General features: G+C 28.6%; 1 protein-coding gene across 1 annotated transcript in view; it reads left to right on the top strand.

Moving 5' to 3' along the window:
- The first annotated feature begins 13,724 nt into the window (after positions 1-13,724).
- LOC148311504 (atrial natriuretic peptide receptor 1) overlaps positions 13,725-23,002 on the top strand; it is an 82,587-nt gene continuing 73,309 nt past the window's right edge. The window contains exon 1 of the mRNA XM_088256546.1: positions 13,725-14,230. Coding sequence (XP_088112672.1) covers positions 13,725-14,230 — 506 coding nt within the window. The remainder of the gene's footprint in view (positions 14,231-23,002) is intronic.

Raw genomic sequence — 23,002 nt, 5'->3', positions numbered from 1 at the left:
CAACAAAGATTAAGAATAATATTGAAGTCTAGGCATTTACAGGGCTAACGACTTGTCATAGATCTTGATATTAGCATATTATACGAATACGAATAGCAAGAATACGAAATAAAAATCTTGATAAAAAAGTATTTTAAATCACTTTAAGATGGGGTTTTGCTCTTCTCAAACTAAAATAATTAAACTAAAATCAAATAAATTTTTTACCGCTTTCAATTAAGTAAACTTAATCCCAGCTTTAACAAATTAAAAACGCTTTTTGTTTGTTGTATAAAAGATGTTCGGTATGATGGGGCCTTATTGTTAATTATAATTGCGGGGATTTGGTACACGAAATTAATCTATTTTATTAATTAAACTGAAAATTAATATTCGCTGCTAAACCCAATAATTATTTTCTCTGCTCACAATACATATTTACTCTCTGAATATTACATATGATCTGTAGGATATATTAATAACTTAAATCGTATTTGATAAAGTCTTAACTAAACGCGGTGAATACATTGTACTGAATTTAATATTACGTCATATATATTTTTTTATAAAATAACTTGACCAATAAGCATTCGGATAAAGTAGGTAAAAATATTTTTAAAAACTATCAATAAATTTCGATAGTGGTTTAAGTTAGGTTTTTAAATGATAATTCACATCGTATATTTATTTTCAACTCACATGTACATTGCCATGAGATTAATGATAAATTTAACAGTTCCAAAAAACAATAGCAGTGTGGTTGTCAATCATGGGTAGAATAGTGAATGTTGCACGTTTGTAAAGTAATTAATTAATCAAGCCTATGGTCGTAAGCCCTGTAAATTCCATATTCACTTAATCTATTTTGAGATGTCAAAAAATGGTTTTAAAATGATTTTTAAAGGACATTGCTTTTGACATCTCATCAAAGATGAAGAAGAATATGGAAATCTGGGCATTTACGGGGCTGACGACCGTCATAGGCTGGTTTAAGTGATCACTTTACACATACACATTTAAAGGACATGTACCAAAGCCTAATCAGCCTTTGACAGCCATAAGACCTGTAAATACCCAGACGTTCATAATTTTCTTCATCTATGTTGAGGTGTAAAATGAATTGATTTTTAGAATATATTCCTGAGTGATTTACCTTAGAAAATAATAATTTTAACATAATTTAATACAGGGGGTGAGAATTCGCTAAATTATTTGTTTGGCATTTTTTTTAAGTTTTTATTAAAAACAGGGATTGTCTGAATGATGGGGTATTAATTTCATTATATTCTCGTCAAATTTTGTGCTATCCGATTACGGGAAGAGGATTTTCTTTGAATATTATCAAATGAATTTATCGAAATCACTTAAATCTTGAACACGATTCTTAGCTTGAGACTTGAGAGTTCTCCCTTAACCTCTAAAAATCTTTGACGGGGTTTCAAAAGAGAAGGCTTTCAGTACCCACTTACAGCTATTTTTAGGGCTGTAAAATAAAATTAGCCAGGCATTCGGTTACCGCAAGAAACATTACATTACTTTCATCATCTGGGATCCTGAAACCTAGACCAAAGCAGACGTTACTTTAGAGTAATTATTCACTGAGTTACACTAAATTCCTCCACGAGAACAACATTCTACAAGTTATATGTTAATATTTTCAGTCTCTTAATGAGATGATGAAATAAAAAATGTTTATTACGGTATTTTTTATGTAAACTTAGGACCGGTGTTGGTATTTCATTAATTGATTTGGCAGTCACTTTGTAGTAAAATCTACCCATTTCTAATTTAAGTCCTACTTAGTAAAAACCACTATTTCTAAAAATCTATGGCGTTTGAAAATGATGTGGAATGCATCGAAACACGTGTCACAATAGATTTTGAGTGAAAGTGGTATTTAAGAAGTAAAACTTGAGTTATAATTTATTATCTTTTTATTGATAAAATTGTAAATTTTAGTTTGTTCTTCTAAAGACATTCGATGATTGCTTTAAAAATTAATTAAATTTAGCGTACCCTACGATAATATTTATGTTTTTTTTTCATTTGTATTCAACAAATAAAAATCAATTAATCATACAATCCCTTTTTCCTTTGCCCTCATTATTATCATCTTTTGTAATTTATATTTTTATGTGATAATTTGTAATTTAAGTTTTTTTTAATGTTCAAGTACTATCTACCTCTGATTGCAAACGGTTATATATATGGCATCAAACGTTTTGATCAATATTTGTAGTCTGTTTTTGGTTGGTTGGAAGATATTGCTTTTTAGCAATGAGCGCGCAAATATACTTATTTATTTTCTGTACATGAATTTAAAATAAATGTAATATATATATATATATATATATATATATATATATATATATATATATATATATATATATATATATATATATATATATATATATATATATATATATATATATATATATATATATATATATATATATATATATATATATATATATATATATATATACATATATATATATATATATATATATATGTGTATATATATATATATATATATATATATATATATATATATATATATATATATATATATATATATATATATATATATATAAAATATTTGTGTGAGTGGTATATGTATACACTTTTGTTTTCTTAACATTTTCATTTCATTATCCCTTTATTAAGAGATACACAAGGTTATCAAATGAAAAAATTACAATTCTCTTTCATTGTATCATTGAACTTCTGTTGCACATTTTCTCGTCCCAAGGGTAATGTAAAATGTAAATTGTATAAGAAAATACAGAACAATTTCATTCCTTCAGCGCGAAACACAAAGGAGAAATATTTATTTCACTCCTGAATAATTTTGAGTAGAAAATAATTTCATATACCAGGTCTGAATATTGCATGAGTTTGGAGAACGCTCAGGGTCAACAATCAGAGAAGGGTTTTAAAATACAAACATCTATAAGTAAATAAAAACAAACATTTTTTAATGTAAATAATGTTGATAAATAACCACTGCACCCATCTCATTGTCAAGACAACTACTACAACATCATGTTAACAATACTACAAGTTGCAACATGGCATATTTCACACAAGACATGAACATTAATCACATGCGTTTTTGGTCCATCCGAAGACCAGCTTGAACTATGTGTGTTTTACTGTCCGCCACCATAGTATAGTACTCGGTACGTTTGTCTACCGCGCTGGAGATCCTGGGTTTGATTTATAGAGGTTTTATAACAAATGTAAGTGATTTTTAACTCTAATATCATCATATAAGGCTGATTACCTTTCCATGTATTTAACGATCAAGACTTCTTAGGAACGATGTAATGTTTTATGCACCATCGAGTGCGGATACATATATAAGCATTATCGATAAGATAAATGTCGATATCGACCGAAGTGAAGCATGGAGTTGACAATGGAAGTATGAAAGTAGACTGAATACTGTCAAAATGTTTTATCTTAAAATAATGGGCGGAGAGACTTTATATGATAAAAGAAAAGAATGCAAGATTGAAATAAGCATTATTGATAAAATTAAGAAAAGCGTATTGAGATGATTTGAGCATGTGTATCAAATGAGCAAATAAAGAACAGTAAAACAAATTCATAAGACGAATGTGATGGGCAATAGAAGTAAATGAAGATTTAAGATAACATTTTGAGACAACATGTGTGTCCAAATACTTGTTAATCTCACCAATAGATGTCTCTAGTGAAGTTCTAGTGATTCAAAAACGATGTTTCAAAATTGGTTCATATATATAGAACATCCAAGAATTTGAGTAGTGTGGTTGTCGATAATGGGTAGAATTGGTGAATGTTACACGTGTGTAAAATGATCACTTAAACCAGCCTATGACGGTCGTCAGCCCCGTAAATGCCCAGACTTTTATATTCTTCTTCATCTTTGATGAGATGTCAAAAAAAAGACAATTTGGGATTATCAAGATTTATCAATAAAAAATTGTCAACAAATAAAGAAATGGAAAATAATAAAACTAATAATTATCACATTAAAACCTAAATCTATTGGTTTTTTCCCAATATCATTTTTTATTAACTTTTATGCGGTATTAAGATAACTTTGTATTTATCTAGGTGAAAAAATAAACACTTCTTCCATTTACTATCCAGTACCGCTAGGAATAGGACCCGTATGTAGTTTAAGTCCATTTAAAAGCAGTCAGATAATAGCAGTGCATAGAATGAGTTTTCTGCCCGTTTCTAAGGGAAATCTCATCAGATTTAATGAGTCGAGTCAGAAAATGCACTATCGCTAGAGTGCTGTAGGAATGTCAACTCGACAGCGTTGAAGGTGTTAATGGATTGTCGGTTGACATTGGACTACGTACGGGTGGATTAAATTAAACGAAAAGAGAGGGAGGCTTGCGAGGGTAAATAAATAACGTGTCTGAAAGATGACATCGTTTTATGACAAGCGTATAATTCATCGTTTGCCATCCAGGAATCGTTAACATAAGAATCTCACATTCCACATTCAAGATATAAAAAAATATATATGCTTAGATTCAAATTTGTTTAAGGCCCAGTATTCGTTAAGTCGCAACATAATTTTCTCTAAATCCAGGTAATATTCTATGTAATAAATGTTTTTACTTAAAAAAAAAGATTATCTTCTAAGTTATTATAGAGATTAAAAAAAAGAGTTCTTGAAAGGTTAAGAGTTTAACAAAATATTTTTTCTGTTAAAGTATATTCTTAAAATTAAAAAAAATATCCAATATACAAAAAGTATAAGTGTTCATATATTTTTTTCTTTTTTTTGACATCTCATCAAAGATGAAGAAGAATATGGATGTCTGGGCATTTACGGGGCTGACGACCGTCATAGGCTGGTTTAAGTGATCACTTTACACACGTGTAACATTCACCAATTCCACCCATTATTGACAACCACACTACTCAAATTCTTAGAAGTTCTATATATGAACCAATTTAGAAACCTTGTTCTTGAATCACTAGAACTTTACTAGAGACATATATTGGTGAGATGTAAAGAAGATTTTTACTAAGCAGAAACTCTTATATTAGTATGTGAACAAGTATTTGGACACACTCAAAATGTTGTACATAAGTGTTCACTTTATTCTGCTCATTATTGAACATCCATATTGAATTAATTTTTTAAAGATGTGTGTATGCGCTGTTGTTGGATCCCTTTCGTATGTTGGCTGTCATTTTGATACATTTGGTATTTTGGCTAATGATGGTGTCCTCAGTTTAGAGTTTTTTTTCCAATCAAAGCTAGGGGAGAATCATTAAAAATTAAGTAACATATTTGTACAGGAGAAATGGTCCGATACAACATTTCATCTAAAGGTACTTTTTTAACCAGTTGATTAATACCATTTTTGACTATTTATTCCATCAGATATTTGATTATTCATCTTACGGATTCTTTTTAAAGCGGAATTTGGTACTTTGATTGTTTTGTCATAATTTTTATTCGTAAATATTTACTGTCTTTTTTTAAATTTCCAGTTTTCTCTTTTGTACTTGTTTGTACTAAGGATATTTTGTTTCGGTATTGCCTTTTTAGAAGAATAAAGTTTATTATAAATGTAACAAATAGCTTAAAATATTTACTGTGATATGATACATCCAAAAATAAATATACAATGAAATCTTTCGTAATACAAATAACCCCATTTGCAAAAAAAACTTGCTGTCCTGTTTGATCGCATTTCAAGGTCGCCAATCAGTTCTTTATTTGGGAAAAATACGTGATTGAACATATGTTTGTTCAAAATAAATATCGTTTTATGAATTGTTTTTCATTGTCTTAAGCCTATTACACGTAAGTCATATAAAAAAACGGAACCTATCAGAAAGCATTAGCGTTACATTTAAATCACTTGAAATGTATTTCAATTATTTATTTTACGGGACTGTTAAATAAAAAGCGTTTTGTTACGACGTGCTTTTAAAGACGTATTGCCCTTGTCTTACTTTAACACAATAAAAGCTCGAAGAAAAGCTCTGAAGCTTAAGGGATAAGAGAATAGATGTTTTCTGCAACACAAATCTCACAAGTCTCTCAAGGAATAATAATTATTTATAGTGGAAAAGCATTGGATGTTTCTTTACTTGACGTTGCAAGGACTTTACTAACTATGTTACCTCATTCTTCTGCTGGAATCTTGTTTTATATTACTTATCAAATAAAGGAACATGGAAGGTCTGTATAAATCCTTGAGAAAAGATCTAACGAGTTCAGAATTAGATACTACATCTCCTGAAGCGACAATGGAATAATAAATAAAGTTATACGATTCCCAGATGCACAATCTTCCTTATCCATTAATTTAAAACTTTTAGCTGTATTTATATTGATTTGAAATAACAGTTTAAAAAAAACAATCATCCCGTATTACAAAATTATGAGGAGAATGTATGTAGTTGGAAATAAGAACAAAGGAAGACCAATGAGAGCTTGGCACGATCAAGTATTTCAAATAATTGAAAGTGGTCAGATCAGGAAACCGAATAATCAACGAGTATATATGAGAGATGCATGAGTGTGGAAGAGGCAAAAATTGTGTGCAAAGACAGAGTGGTGTGGCATTCTATTTTCTCTACCTACTCCTGCGAGGAACCGATGTGATGGTTAGTTAAATTATATAACTTTTAGTACTTTCATCACAATTTAAAATTTTCATTGAATTTTATTGACTTTTCAGAACGTTTTAAAACTTTATACATTTTAAAACATTTTTTTTAGCATTTAAGTGAGATAAATAACAAAAAAAAATCAGGTAAAATATTTGCTTAATACGGTTTAAAAAAGAAAAAAAATAATCGGATTCCAAGTGTTTTCATTTAAAAAATACAAATATTTTGTTGTTTTTCATGTTTTTTTAGTACCTTTTGTGATGACTAAAAACGTAGAACATCTTTCATTCAGTTTTTGTGTTAAAAAGATATACATATTGCTTGCTCAAATTTTAACGAAACAATAGTCACAAGCATTTTAGAATAATCATACCATATCGAGTTAAATGAAAAAAAGGAGAAAAATGATCAATTACAACTTTTTTTCTGAAAGAACGAAGTACTTTGTCTTGTATTATGTAACAATATAATTCGTCTAACTTTATAAAGAAAATCAGATAATATATTTATTATGGCACAAAATGGTGCGTAAAAATTTATTAGGCAAAAAATACGTGAAAAAGAAATGATAAAATGAATATCCATAGAAAAATACCCATTCAAAACAAATAAACAGATTTATTATCTCAAAATATGCTTACTATTAGGGACATAATACATGGAGCATATGAAAATTCTGCTCCATATATTATGGATATCATTAAGACAGGAATTTTCCGAAATATGTTGTTTACGTGTGTAGATCTGAAATCCAATTTGTTTTTCAATTATGATTAATATATTGAAGTACGTTTGAATAACTAGTCTTAGAACTGCTGAGGAATTCATGCGAAATATTCAAAGATACATATTTAAAGTGTTTTCTCAAAAAGCTTGATGAAAAAAATAGTCAAAACAGTTGATACTGTTCAGTGTAGTATGGAAATTGCTAGGTACGCTTATAATTTTATAATAAAGTAGTTTTAAATAAAATAAAAAAGATAAACATGTTACTAGAAATAAAGATAAAATAAGATTCCCATTTAAAAAAACAGAGGCGCAAAATTGTATAATATTATTTACTATATAAGGGTTTGAAAATGTATGATGAGATCCCTGAATGAATGAGGAATGAAAAGACTCAGAGAATTAAAAATAATGTTTTCTGTAGGTACTGTAAGAAGATGTAAATATACATATAATGTAAATTAAGTGCTAATAATAGTTTGTATTAATTGTAATATAAGCTTGCTGAATAAAATTTTTTTTTTTTATAAAAATGTTAATAATATTAGTATATAACCACAAGCCGAGATTTTTATGTCTACCGGTTTCGAGACGTACCCGTCTCTTCGTCAGGACAATCACTATTACAGCATGCAAACAATACCACCCTTCACTACCATAGTACCATTTATACCATACCACACACTTTAAAGTACACCAAATGTTTAACACATGCGATTTTTGGTCGACCTGAAGACCAACATGCAACAATGTTTTCTCCACAGACATTCGTTACGAGCCGAGGTTAAACATGCACTAGGCTCGTTAAACAATTGGTATAGTTTCAAGTGTGTAAATGGTGCTATGGTGGTAGTAAAAATGACTAACCATAAAGTAAATGCTTTAAATATTAATAATATTGAGAATGAAAAAATATTTAAATAAAAATCACTTGTAAAATACTTAAACTACTACGTTATCATATCTTATTAAGAAAATATTATTAACCAAGCGGTTCATATAAGCACGTAGGTAATGAAAAAACGTTAAATTTAAGTGATCTTTTTCATCTTCTTCAGCCATCTCTCTACTACTGGATGTAGGCATCTTCCATATGTTTGCATGTTTCTTTTTTTTGGGCCACTTTAGTCCAATTTTTGCAGGTGACAGGCAAAAATTTTCTTATAAAACGTGATACTTTAAGAGTCGACGACTCCACAAAAAACGGGAACAAAAATCAGTACCTTTTTTGTAGTTACAAAAGAACCAGTAGGTACATATCCCGGATAACGAAAAAGTAGGTCATAAAGATTTTTTATCAATACGCGTGTTTAGTATTTTTCGATAAATTGAAAATAGCGACGTATAAAATTGAGTTCTAAAATTTCTAAAAAAAAACTCACGAAAAATAATCGGTTGTAAAAAAGAACGCAAAATAGATTTTTTTCCATTCCGACAAAAATTATTTCGTCTTTTACGGAGTATCGATTTCTAATCCTCGATATAAATATTGAAAGTACGAAAAAGCGAAAAATCGATTTGTGACAACATCCTCGAATCTACACCTTACGTATACGCAGATATTAATTTTTTTATTTTTTTTTTTTTTTTCATCTTCCAAGTTATTATAACAACGATAACTTGAAAAAAAAGAATAAAGAAAAAATATGTTTTTTTTTTAAATATACGCCTAAAATAAATTTCACTTTATTTGACAAAATAAAAGTACTTATAAATTTCCTTAAAATATAAACTGATCACAGAATGACACGATCCGATGCTTATCTTAATGTAATACTTAAATTTTTTCGATAACCTGTTAAAATTTGATAAGAAATATCAAATTTACTCAACACTCTTAGAAAAATGTATTCAACAATATTTTGTGAAAAAACTATTTTCTTAAGACAATATTGATTTTCTTTCACGGTAAATTAGTTAACCATAACTCCTGCGGGATAATGGTAAACGAAATTCTTCAATGAAGTTTTCAGCTTATTTTCTTGAAAAACTTGAAATTTCTGATATCTGGAATAAACATTTAAAATATTCTTCAACTTCGTTTACTTACAAAGTGAGGAGTTTCTTCGTTTAAAATACAGGATTTTTACTCAATAGTATATTTATATATATATATATATTTATATATATATATATATATATATATATATATATATATATATATATATATATATATATATATATATATATATATATATATATATATATTATATATATAATATATATATATATATATATATATATATATATATATATATATATATATATATATATATATATATATATATATATATATATATATATATATATATATATATATATATATATATATATATATATATATATATATATATAATATATATATATATATATATATATATATATATTTATATATATATATATATATATATATATATATATATATATATATATATATATATATATATAAATGTATATATTTATATATATATATATATACACATATTTATATGCTATATATATATATATATATATATATATATATATATATATATATATATATTTATATATATTTATATATATATATATATATATATATTTATATATATATATATATATATATATATATATATATATATATATATATATATATATATATAAACATATATCTATACATATATATTTTTTTAAGGTGTTTATAAAAGTGGTACTACACAAATTGAACAATGGATGACTTACATCTGAATCCACATATTTATATAATATGTATTCGGTTAGGATTACAACATGAAATAATTATCCTAGCGTGGCAACAGTACCATTGACCTCGGGTCATTATTCAGATAAAAAGTGCATGTTGGAAAAGCTTTCACATAATAAGTTCACATCATGTTATTCCCTTGAGATACAATTAGCCAAGCTGTCTAGTATATGTGCTTTTAAAATACTCTCAGATCCTAACACCGGTGTTATAGCAACATTATCCTGAGATCATATGCATATAAAATGTGGTTCATACATATACAACTCCGCAAAAGTGTAGAAATCCCGTACTGAGAAGAATATTTCATTACTACCTTACTCATGCATATATCAAATTACGTTGGTTAAATACTGTTATATTTTTCTTTCATACATGATGATGTTAATAGTGTTTTCGTTAGCACACAAGATATACATGTACTTTGCTTTGTCATCCTATCATATTGCTTTTTACTGTATCAGTTAATTTAGAAAAAATGTGAAAATCATAACACACACTTAACACACACACATACATGGATATATGTAGGTATATGAGTATAAGCTCAGAGATCTGGTTTGTTTGAGAACTGGATATAATTGGGTATCAAGTTAATGGATATAGTAGAGATTTAAAAGCCAATTAAACGAATCCTGCCGGAACAAGTCATGTGTAATATAATTGCGAGAGATAAGAGACTTAGCTATGTCGTTTAATTTTACTTAAACCATTATTTCCATATTAATTCCCTTTCTAGTTCTGTTGATTCGTGATAATCGTCCATTATATTGTCTTTATATACGAATAAAAATCGCATTAAAGATTGCGTGGATCTAGGAATAAAAAGTGTTAATTGACGCATATTTTTCTATTTATTTTTGGAAATGCACACCAGCCTTTTCATTTTTGCTGTGAAGAAAGTATAAAAATAAATCACCATATACTATGGATACGTATCCCACATTCACTGGATACCTATAGGGTAAATTGCTCTTATTTGATGAAAATAGACTTCACATTTATATGTATTATTGTTTTTCATTAGCACTCAAATATACTCACCGCATCCATATCATGCTGAAAACCTTGGGTTCGATTCCCAAGGAGGTAAATCTAACTGTACATTTCATTATATACATTTTATATATATTCGATAATTTTGCGGTATTTCTTTTATCTATTTTTTTTAATATGAATACACATGGTGTTAAAAAAAGGATGTGTACGATTGAGTTTTTCAGATCATGCATTTTAAGCAGATTAACTAAAACAATTGTTATTTATGATTATTTTACAAAAATGGTTGAAAACAACATAATTTTAAAAAAAGGAGTAGAAAAATACAAATGATAACAAAATAATTTTTAAATGTAGTCAAAACTAAGATACAGTAAGTAGAAAAAGAAATAAAATGTATTGTTGGTAAGTTCGATTTTTTTTGTTCCTAATTCTTATTCCGAGTAGCAAGTTCTCAAATGGGAGAACTAAGTTTTACTGAAAATGTTTATGTTTGAATAAACCTTTCTTTTGGTAATTTTACCGGAAAAGAAACCTTAAACTGTTTCAATATGGTCGGTTTTTTGTTCGAGTCTATTTTTCCATTTTTTTGTTTCTCAATTTAAGCACGCGCTTCATAAAACCTAATAAAGGCTGATGTTCTTACTTTGCCTTTGCGCGCTTTTTCTAAACTTATCTTTCTACTTACTTGAAACTCAAAATTCAGACAGAAAAACGTTGTATAGTATTGTTTGCTAATTAGCTAATTAAAATATTTTAACTAGGTATGTGTGTTAAAGAATTCGTCTTCTTCTTCTATTTTTGGAACCTTTCTAATAGTTGCCGAAGTATTAAATACCTTGAACGGTCTCTCGCCAGCGTAGAGTTTCTTTGTATATATGTATATATATATATATATATATATATATATATATATATATATATATATATATATATATATATATATATATATGTATATATATATATATAAATATATATATATATATATATATATATATATATATATATATATATATATATATATATATATATATATATATATATATATATATATTATATATATATAATATATATATATATATATATATATAATATACATATATATATATATATATATATATATATATATATATATATATATATATATATATATATATATATATATATATATATATATATATATATATATATATATATATAAATATAAATATATATATATATATATATATATATATATATATATATATATATATATATATATATATATATATTATATATATATATATATATATATATATATATATATATTATATACATATATATATATATATATATATATATATATATATATTATATATATATATATATATATATATAATATATATATATATATATATATATATATATATATATATATATATATATATATATATATATATATATAACGAAGTTTGCATAAGAAGGTCAGAAGGCTGTGGCGTAGTTGGATAGACGCTCGACTGCAAAACTGGCGTCACAGGTTCGATTCCCGCCAATTACAAAATAAATTCAAGAAAGATTTGTTTTCAGTTGGTCTGGGTATTTGTGATGTATTTTTCACATTCTCTTTCCTTACTTTCCTACCTGTAGACTATCCTATAAAAATTAGAGCCTTTCGGGTTATTCCACTTCACATATATGAATTACATATACTTTACCGCTAAGTACATATACTCTACCCTGTATTTTTATGGTTCTATTTTTTTAAATAATAAACATACAATTTTTTTTTATATTTGTATAAACAATCATAAAATAATTAACGGGCTTAAGGTTTTTTACAAAGTGGTTAATAATTTGTTCGAACAAACCTTGAAATAATGAAAATACTTTGAACTTTTTTACGAGACGTACAAATTTTGTCGTACACTATGTGAAATAAGTTTCCTGAATCCTTCTATACGAAATCCTGATTTCAAACGCACGCTACAGTTTTCAGTACCTACTTTCAGCTAACTGGGGGTGCTTTTCAGCCTTGTTCAGTCGTTTCAGTCGCAAACTGTCTCTACTCGGGAGAGGACGTTTGCTTTGAAATCGAGATATTCGCAACGCGATTTGATTCTCATCTGTTGCATCATATTCTTTTTAGTGGAGAATCGCATTTCGGGAATTCGTTTTAGTCACTTGTCGCTTAAAAATAAATATAAAAAAATCATTTTTCATGATTTTTTAATTATTGAAAAATTTTAAAATAAATTAACGAACGTAATATAAATAATTTAATAAGAAACAATTTTTCACAAAACTTCTGTAAAATGATTAAAATAAAAGACTTGATTGATTTTTCAAATCTGATTCAACGCAATAAAAAACAATGACGAAGCCATAAAGAAGTAAAGCTCGTATTCCATAAAATAATAAATCACAAATTTGAAATAAAAATAATATATCACATTCCACTATGCCCACTCTGTGCACATTTCAGAGGCAAAAACAAGCATTTAATTTATTTAATTTTATGGAATTATCTTCGACGAGAATCACTAAAATAATTTTTATTCTGATTTTTTTTATTCATCGATCCACACTCGGACTACCATTGGAGGAAAATGGAAATGTCGTGATTCCGAATTCGACAACAGAGCTTAATAATGGAAAAGTAATGATCCTAGAGGCTCCGGAATATCCTTTGACAGAAGTCGAAACTGCGTCGAAGTCGAACGAAGATTACGTGAACCGTGAAAGCGATCATAAAAACCACCACGATAAAGTCGAGAATGGCGTGGAATCGAATTGGAATACGGGTTTGAATATAAAGAGAGATCGAAATGTCAATGAAAGTATTGACAGCCCTGAATTTTCGAACATCTCGACAAGCTCGTCACATCCTGAAAGTTTTGATAATTCAAGCTTGATTGGAGAAAAATCGGAGATCAGTCAACTAATTGAAATTAATTTTAATAATAATTTATACGATCGAAAGCAGAGATCGCATTCGGACTTTGATAATACTTTTACTCATTACAACGTCGGAGTATTGATGGCATCTCATTTGGATTCACCGTTTGATTTAGAGAGATGTGGACCCGCGGTAGATATGGCCTTAGAAGAAATCAACGAAAAGTTTCTGGCTGCCCATAAAATACGCCTTCATAAGGTGCAAGGAAGGTAAGAATATTCAATCCAATGTTTTTGTTTTCTTTCCTTAAATGAGTCTCATTGTAAAGTGAGAAATTTGTATCACTGAGAATATAATATACTCAATATTAGTAGTTTTATTGCTAAATGACATTGTAGTTACAATTTATGAAATAAATAAACTTGGTTTCATAGTTTCACATTTTATATATTTACTATTGACTACTGAGCGCTCGGTCAGAAATATCATATAAACAAAAATGCAAATGTTCGTTTGTGCAAAATATTCATTCTCCTAAAGCTATTAACATATTGTGTTTAATTTTCAACAAAATGCTTACTTCGAATAAGCACAAGTCTTCATCTATCTACATAAACAAAATTATTTATATTTGCCGGTACCAAATCTTAGTTCTCCTTTAGGAGAGAATCCCTTTGCATGGTATGTAAAAACAGATATATTTTTGAAAAACAGTTTTCTGACCATAATAGCCGCTCCGTCTGTCGAACGCCACAGCGATACATGCAAAACAAAAAAATTGCTCATGGCGGACAGTGTGATTCTTGACTCCTTAAATATTCTATATCTACAAGAATTGCGGAACATGATGCTTTAAGAAATATTGTGAATTTACACCAACATTTTCGACCATTTCGAACAGAATTTAGGTTTTGTACTAACATTTCTTGGTGAAAGTGCATTTTATATAATAAATACAACCAGTCTGATGATGCCGGTAACAACAAAACCCGATGACAGGTCAAATAAAATCAATCTGAAAAAAAAAATAAAAAAAAAATATATATATATATATATATATATATATATATATATATATATATATATATATATATATATATATACATATATATATATATATATAAATATATATATATATATATATATATATATATATATATATATATATATATATATATATATATATATATATATATATATATATATATATATATATGTATATGTATAGATATATATATATATATAGATATATACATATATATATATATATATATATATATATATATATATATATATATATATATATATATATATATATATATACACATATATGTGCACGTATAATAATTTTAAGCTCAAATAACGGTTAGAATGACCACGTGCTGGTTCTAGTGATAAGGTTATGTAATATCATCACATAGTTACTAAAAAGGATGAAAATATTACACCCGGATATTTTATAAAAACATTTTCCCCTCTGAAATGTGTGAGGTTCATTGCGTTGAAATTCTTTATCTCCAAAGCTTTTTTCTGAAAATTTCACCCTCGTTATTTCATAAAAGCCCTTTTGAAATACATTTCTATGATACAAATGAGCTTATTAAATATTTTTTCATTTTGAAATAATTGATTTTCTGATTTTATTTTCGAGACCAATTAACAAAGTAAAATATTATTTTATTATGTGCTTTTATTTTTTATATTGCTGAGATACACATTGGTATTAAATTTCCAAATTCGTGTACTCAACAGGGGAGTGAAGAAAATATAACATTTTACGATTTCGTTTTAGGATAACCGAAAGGGCACAATTAATAGAATTCATAACAACAAAACAAATATTATTTTTTAACATCTCATCAAAGATGAAGAAGAATATGGAAGTCTGGGCATTTACGGGCTGACGACCGTCATCGGCTGGTTTAAGTGATCACTTTACACACGTGTAACATTCACCAATTCTACCCATTATTGACAACCACACTACTCAAATTCTTGGAAGCTCTTTATATATGAACCAATTTAGAAACCTTGTTCTTGAATCACTAGAACTTCACTAGACACATCTATTGGTGAGATGTAAAGAAGCTTTTTATTAAGCAGAAACTCTTATATTAGTATGTGAGATCCAAATCCTGGATTATAATCACACACATGAGAAACGCCAGAAAATACCATTTTCATTTTTATTATTTAAGCTTATAATTTAAGGATTTGGATCTCACATACTAATATAAGAGTTTCTGCTTAATAAAAAGCTTCTTTACATCTCACCAATAGATGTGTCTAGTGAAGTTCTAGTGATTCAAGAACAAGGTTTCTAAATTGGTTCATATATAAAGAGCTTCCAAGAATTTGAGTAGTGTGGTTGTCAATAATGGGTAGAATTGGTGAATGTTACACGTGTGTAAAGTGATCACTTAAACCAGCCGATGACGGTCGTCAGCCCGTAAATGCCCAGACTTCCATATTCTTCTTCATCTTTGATGAGATGTTAAAAAATAATATCAAAGTGACTCCTGTAATTGGAGATAATCCAGATTTTGTGAACAAGTATTTGGACACACTCAAAATGTTGTAAACAAAACAAATATTTAAAAATTACATAATGATTAATTTTTGGCCTACCCTATCGGAATTTAATTTCAAAATGTCGAAGCCAAATACAGATTTATTTGTAAACTTATGAATAGGAAGATGTTAAAAATTTCTTAGAAATTGTGCAAAGGAAATGTCTGAACTGCTATTTTTTTCACTATGTTTATCGTCGTATAGTGATGTATTCAATTTTGATGAAGAATAAACATTTTACACTTAGTTACAATTTTTTTACAAGTAACGTTATATATTTTCAAATCAGGAAATTTATGAAATCAGTAGTTCGTTTTTATAAAGGGAAAAGCTTGATTTGGATCCTCCCTGCAGGCCCCCTACCCTTTACTTTGGCACCACACGGTAGCAACTAACTACCCCACATGAAAGTCATAGTCCATAGTCAAAAGCTTAAATAGTTGAACATAATCACTTCTGCTGAATAACTTTATCGGCGAGCTTTTCGACTCTTACCCGCCGGCTGAATGTAATTTTAAACCTGCTGAATCCCGACCTTAATGCTAACTTGTGAAGCAAATTGGACGTTCGCTAATCTGGACGGCGCCTACTGCCCGACACATTAAAAGTATACTAGTGCCACGTTTGTGCATTATTTCTATAATCCGAGATATACAAATTATTCACAAATTCACTCGTAATTCAGCAATAAACGTCCATTTATGCGATACGGTTATCGTTACTAACTTGCTCATACTTTGTGTTAAAGGTCGTTTGGGCTTTCATAAAATCATCGATATTTTACCTTGTGTTCAAAGGGTAACTTTTAGATATTTAGACTGTATCCCTCTCTTTCATTTATAATAATATCGAAGCAACGTTATTTCGATGGTTGATTATATGAAGGCAATATCAGTTGAACGTTGTATCTGCGGCTTCATATAATACTACTCCGAATTGATTGGCGTTATCTTGAAATTTATAAAAGACAAGGTTATCAGCCATACATTTTACGTCTCAGTTCATATCGACGTTTTTGTTAACAAAGAAAAATATACAAAATGATTTGACCAGGAATATTTTCCAGAACCTCCTTTACTAGAATTTAAATAAACACAATTGGAGAGAATATTTTCTAATTTGATCCACGACCAAAAAGAATATTTATTAAATGATAAAATATTACATAAAAATACAAAACTGTGATTATTATCTTCTTTTTATCCTAATCCACACCTAATGTTGCATATAACACTGCATCATATCGAAGTTGTGTCATTTTGATCGTTAATTATATGAAGGCAATACCAATAGTATGCTGTATTAAATAAATATTTTATTACAAATTCTTTTTGACCTCCTGGGAATCGAATCTAAGACAACAAGCATGACAGCCAAAGCTCTTACCACTACTACACTGCACAGGCGGATTTAAAAAAAATCTAAACACGATTTACGATTCAACCGATTTTTGTGACATTTTGCCTTGTTAGGGCATTGATTGAAAAGTTGGTTTTGAATACGGGAAATTAAATGCATCAAGAATATTCAGACAAATTATTTTAAATACTAGTTAGAGTAAAATCACATATCCAGCGAAAAAGTGCGTTGTCAATATGCACCCTTGATTTTCTACAATGTTCGTTTGATTTCAGTCGGGTACAATCACGAATAATATCCATACAATCAATCACTGACACTGTTTTCAACTATATCTTACATAATATAAATATTGTGTGTATCAATTTATTTTGTTGCCAAACAACTTAATGATGATACTCGTGTTCTTTTGGTTAAATTTACTTTTATCAAAAAACTTGGTTTGCGAAATTATGGGTTTAGATTTCATTGTAATTTTTTACCAACCGTTAAAAATTATTTGATACAATATCCTAATATATCGTAGTCATACAGGAGAAAGTGATCAAGTGCATTTTTTTACAAAACCATGATCATTGACCATTTGATATCTTACTAGCTTAATATTGCCCTGAAAGAATCCCAAAGGGTTTTAAACTTGGTAGTAAAATATATTGACTTGGTAAAAATGACTAACTGCATCGATGTTTATTCTCTTGCCAAGCAAAAGTGACCTAAATGGCCCTCCTGAACATTTTATGTTTCGTTAGTTGGTCACTTTCTCCTGTACGACTACGAAATTTGTCTGACTAAAAAATGCTTAGCAAATTTTATTAAAAACACACTGAATGGTTGTTTTTTTTTTTAAACTAATACAAGCTGCTCAATGTAATTTTTCGTATCTTATCTGACCGCAGCCATTGTTCAAAGTCTTGAGAGAGAAAAATCTTTATCCAATATTTGTCTAGATTGGGAAATGGTAAATTTATAGAGGTATGCTATTTTAATGATTTCATTAATATCAAAACAATAATGAGGGTATTTTTGACCACGTTGCTTACCATAATCATCCATTTTGACTCATAAAACAAGCTGTTATTAATTTTTAAATATACGTTTTACTTGGTAAATACCACTTTTTCTTAAAATCTATTGTGACATGTGTTTCCATGCATGCCGCATCATTTTCAATCACCGCGTGTGTTTGAAAATAATGCGGAATGCATCGAAACACGTGTCACAATAGATTTTAATAAATAGTCGTATTTACCAAAAAAATCTTAAATTAATGGATTGATCTTACCACAAAGTGACTGCTGAATCAATTAATCTAATTAAATTGTCTAGTCATGCTTAATGTGACGTAACCTTGAATCAACCAATAGAAAAGCAAATTCAATAGACGCTATCGGAAATTATTCATGGTGTACTGATTTGGTTAATTTCTCCTTTATGTGAACTTTTAGTTACAAGGTCAAATTTTTAACAGGATTTGTGAATTCGGGCATAAGTGTATGTAAGGAATGTGGGTGTGTTGGTGACACGGTGGTGACAACAACATCCCGCAATCGCGTATATATACTCGCATTGTCTCTCCTAGTCCTTCAAATTATTTTCGGTCTTCCCACGCTTCTATCCTTGTAATCCTCATCGCCAATTTTTAAGTGGTAAGGTGGTAGAAAAAAATAAAATGAATAAAAATAAAAGATGAACAGTTAAAAATTGCTTGTTCTTTGACTTTGGTTTATTCTATATTTAAGTTACCAGGTAGCTTTATGTTGTCCGCCTCCGTGGTGTAATTGTCAGCGTGTTTAGCTACCGTGCTGGAGGTCCCGGGTTCGATTCCCAGGGGGGGGGTGAAAATAAATATTAGCGATTTTACACTGTAATATTTATTTAATATTACCCTGGACTGGTTACTGAAGCACAAGAGTGATCACCTTGCCGTCATGTAAATAATGATCAAGATAAAACTGCGTCAATTCTATACAGTGTCCTATGCACCATTGGGTGCGGATAAGGGTTATAAGTAAGTATAAGTAAGGTAGCTCATAGTGAGTGACTGGTTTCCGGAAGAGACAATTCTAGACTATGCGGGTATATACACGATTGTGGGAAATTTATGTCACCAACATACCCACATTCCTTACGGGTTGTTTTTCCTGTATACTTTCACAAGTCAATAAGTATATTGCAAATCATACTGACCGTTTAATTGATGTGACAGTTGGCGATCTCGTAAACCTGTTTTCTTGCGAGGCAGGGCCATTCACGTTTACGCTACCCCATACCATCGCAACGCCTGACGTTATGTCATAAAAAGTTGTAACGGCACAGGAAACATTAACGTTAATTTGAAATACCGAGAAAAAAAGCTTATTGTCATCATCAATCATTAAAAAAAATAAAGTTTGGTACAGTAATAACCCAGAAGCGGTTTTTGTATATTTTATATCATCGTTTTTTTATATTTTAAATATTGAAAAAAACATGTTCCAGTATTTCGGATACTTGAATGTAGTCAGGTTGGGATTCGGAATAATCGGCGTGTATGTAAGAGAAAATGCGTTAATGTAGAAGAGGCGAAGATTTGCAATGACAGGTTGGTGTAGAGTTTTACTCTCTCTGCCTACCCTTGTGGTGAAGCGGCGTGATGGTTGGTTTGTTAATTAGTCTAAAATGTTTAATATTTTGAATCTTTCCAAATTTTCCATCATAAATTTTAGACTTGGTCCATTTTGGACATATTTATAAAAATATTTTTTACATGGATAAATTATGAGATATCAGTTAAAAATGAATACAAATAGATCTCATTGGAGCAAATACAGATTTTTTTACGAAAAATTAAAATTTAGACACACTCGTAGATTGTGAATATAAACTGGTCTAAAACATAAATCTAATAAAAAAAATAATATGTTGAGGCATCTCCTATTACGTAAAATGATTTGGAAAATAATATTTTATATATTGCATAAAGGTTTCAGCTAACTTTCTTATTTGAACCATAGGTGTAACATGTAGTTGATCTTTTTAATTGAATCATAATACGCTTCGGAAAAAACTTTTCTTTTTATTTTGATGAACAACCCTCCCTTCTGCGGGAATAACAGTAAGAATTGGAAAAGTAAATGTAAAAAATACATCAAAAATACCCCAGGCCAATTGAAAATAAATATTTTTTGAATTTATTTTGAAATTGGCGGGAATTGAACCCGCGAAGTCAGTTTGGTAGTTAGACGTCTACAAAACTATCCCAAGACGCCTGTCAACTCTTGTAAAAATTGTTTATTAAATTCCCCTGCTTACTCCGAACGTGCCACGTAAAGTACACACAATCAATTTCCAAATATTGTATACAAACACTTCCCTCAGAGGAAATATTGACCCTTGATGAAAATCATGGGGATGATATTAAACCCCAAGGTAGGTGGTCGCCTTTGTCAACTTCATAATGTAATATACCACACGAACAGTATAGTATGTATCTCGTACGATAATTACAAAGCATTAAAATAACATTTGATAAATTTAAGTGACAGAAAATTCATGTATCAATTTTCGATTAAAATAATATCAAAGTATTGTTATTCAGTTGAATTATTCGACATTTTCTAATTGACAAAATTGATTTTATACTGTGAAATTGTACCAAAAAATTGATAATATTTTCTATCCCTTCAGGTAAAATTTATGAGATATTTTTAAGCTGATTACAGTTTTGATTTTTCTAGTTTTATAATTTTTGTCCTCCTCTAACCCTTATTACCCAATAGTACACAGGACACATAATCATATCGACACAGTGTTATCTTGAGCGTTAATTGCATGAAGGCAAAGTTTTCAATCCCACCCTTCTTGAACTAGTTCAAATTGATTTTATCCTTCCTCATCCGAAATATCAAAAGTTATAAATGCTTCAAAAAGGGGTATTGAAAGACTCAACTTGTATTCATACAAATATTACTAATATTTTGACAAATGACGTGCAGTCAGCATCATGATACTAAATAGACTGCTCTAATCATAGCGTGAATGATTGGAAAAATTTTCACACAGCTGTGAAGCCCAATAGTTAATAAGTAGCACACGTTAACACGGATCGCGGAAATATATGTACATGTCAACATATTTCAAATTTGAATATTTAAAAACAAAACATGCTGAAATATTTCTAAGAATAAAGATTCCAAAAAAATCGAATCACTTAAATGATTTACAAGTTATCGAGTGAAACGTTTTTCGGGGATTTCAAAACCTCTCCTTAGAGGATTTATAATATTTATACTATATAATTGATATTAATGATATATTTATTTAACCTTATATTAATATTTATTTATCCTACCCTGACTTACATCCGGGTAGAATAAATGAATGTAAGCGTGAAAATCGCTTTTTATTTATTTTGACCCCCAGGGAATCTCCAACAAAGTAGCTAAACGACTTGACCCCTACACGTCGAAAGCGAACAAATAATATTATAAAAGAAGGTATTTTCAATGACTGGCATATTTGGGATAAATTCAAAGAGCCTTTAGATTAATTTGAGAAAGTATTCCTCCATTTTCTATTTACTATTAGTAGTGGCAATTGCTATTCATTGAAATATGATAAGAGAAATTGAAAAATATTGGAAAACAACCCGTTGTTTTGGGGTAAAAATCGTAGGTTCTGTGATGTACGGTATTTTCTTTACTTGTACCAGAATTTTTTATGATAAATATTAAAATATTTCAGAAAATTCGTTTGTGCCATTTAAACGATTTAAGGAATTTATCCAATTTCATAAAATAAAATATTTATTTATTTATTTATCAAACGATTTGTACAGAACAAATGTATATTGGCGGGCTTATTACTAAGACTCAATTTCTTCCAAATAACCAATATCATACTAGAGATTCTGGTCAAAGTTTCAATCTTTTGAAATAAGAGGGTAGATAGTTCTTTTAAATAAGAACATGCAAATGAAAATAAAATATAACATATGCTTATTATGTACAAGTATTATAGATCATTTAGGGGATTCTTGTTTCTTCTAGCTAATTAAATATGTTTTTATTTGAATCTGTGTTGGGAACAGGAAGGATAATCTAATGTGGGCCAAACAGGAACTTCTCAGCATT

This window comes from Brachycentrus maculatus, unplaced genomic scaffold (assembly GCF_059751285.1).
Source record: "Brachycentrus maculatus isolate JH-2025_06_01 unplaced genomic scaffold, ASM5975128v1 h1tg000062l, whole genome shotgun sequence".
NCBI classification, from domain to species: domain Eukaryota; kingdom Metazoa; phylum Arthropoda; class Insecta; order Trichoptera; family Brachycentridae; genus Brachycentrus; species Brachycentrus maculatus.
The sequence above is the reverse complement of the archived record's forward strand: the minus strand, read 5'-3'. Positions and strand labels throughout refer to the sequence as shown.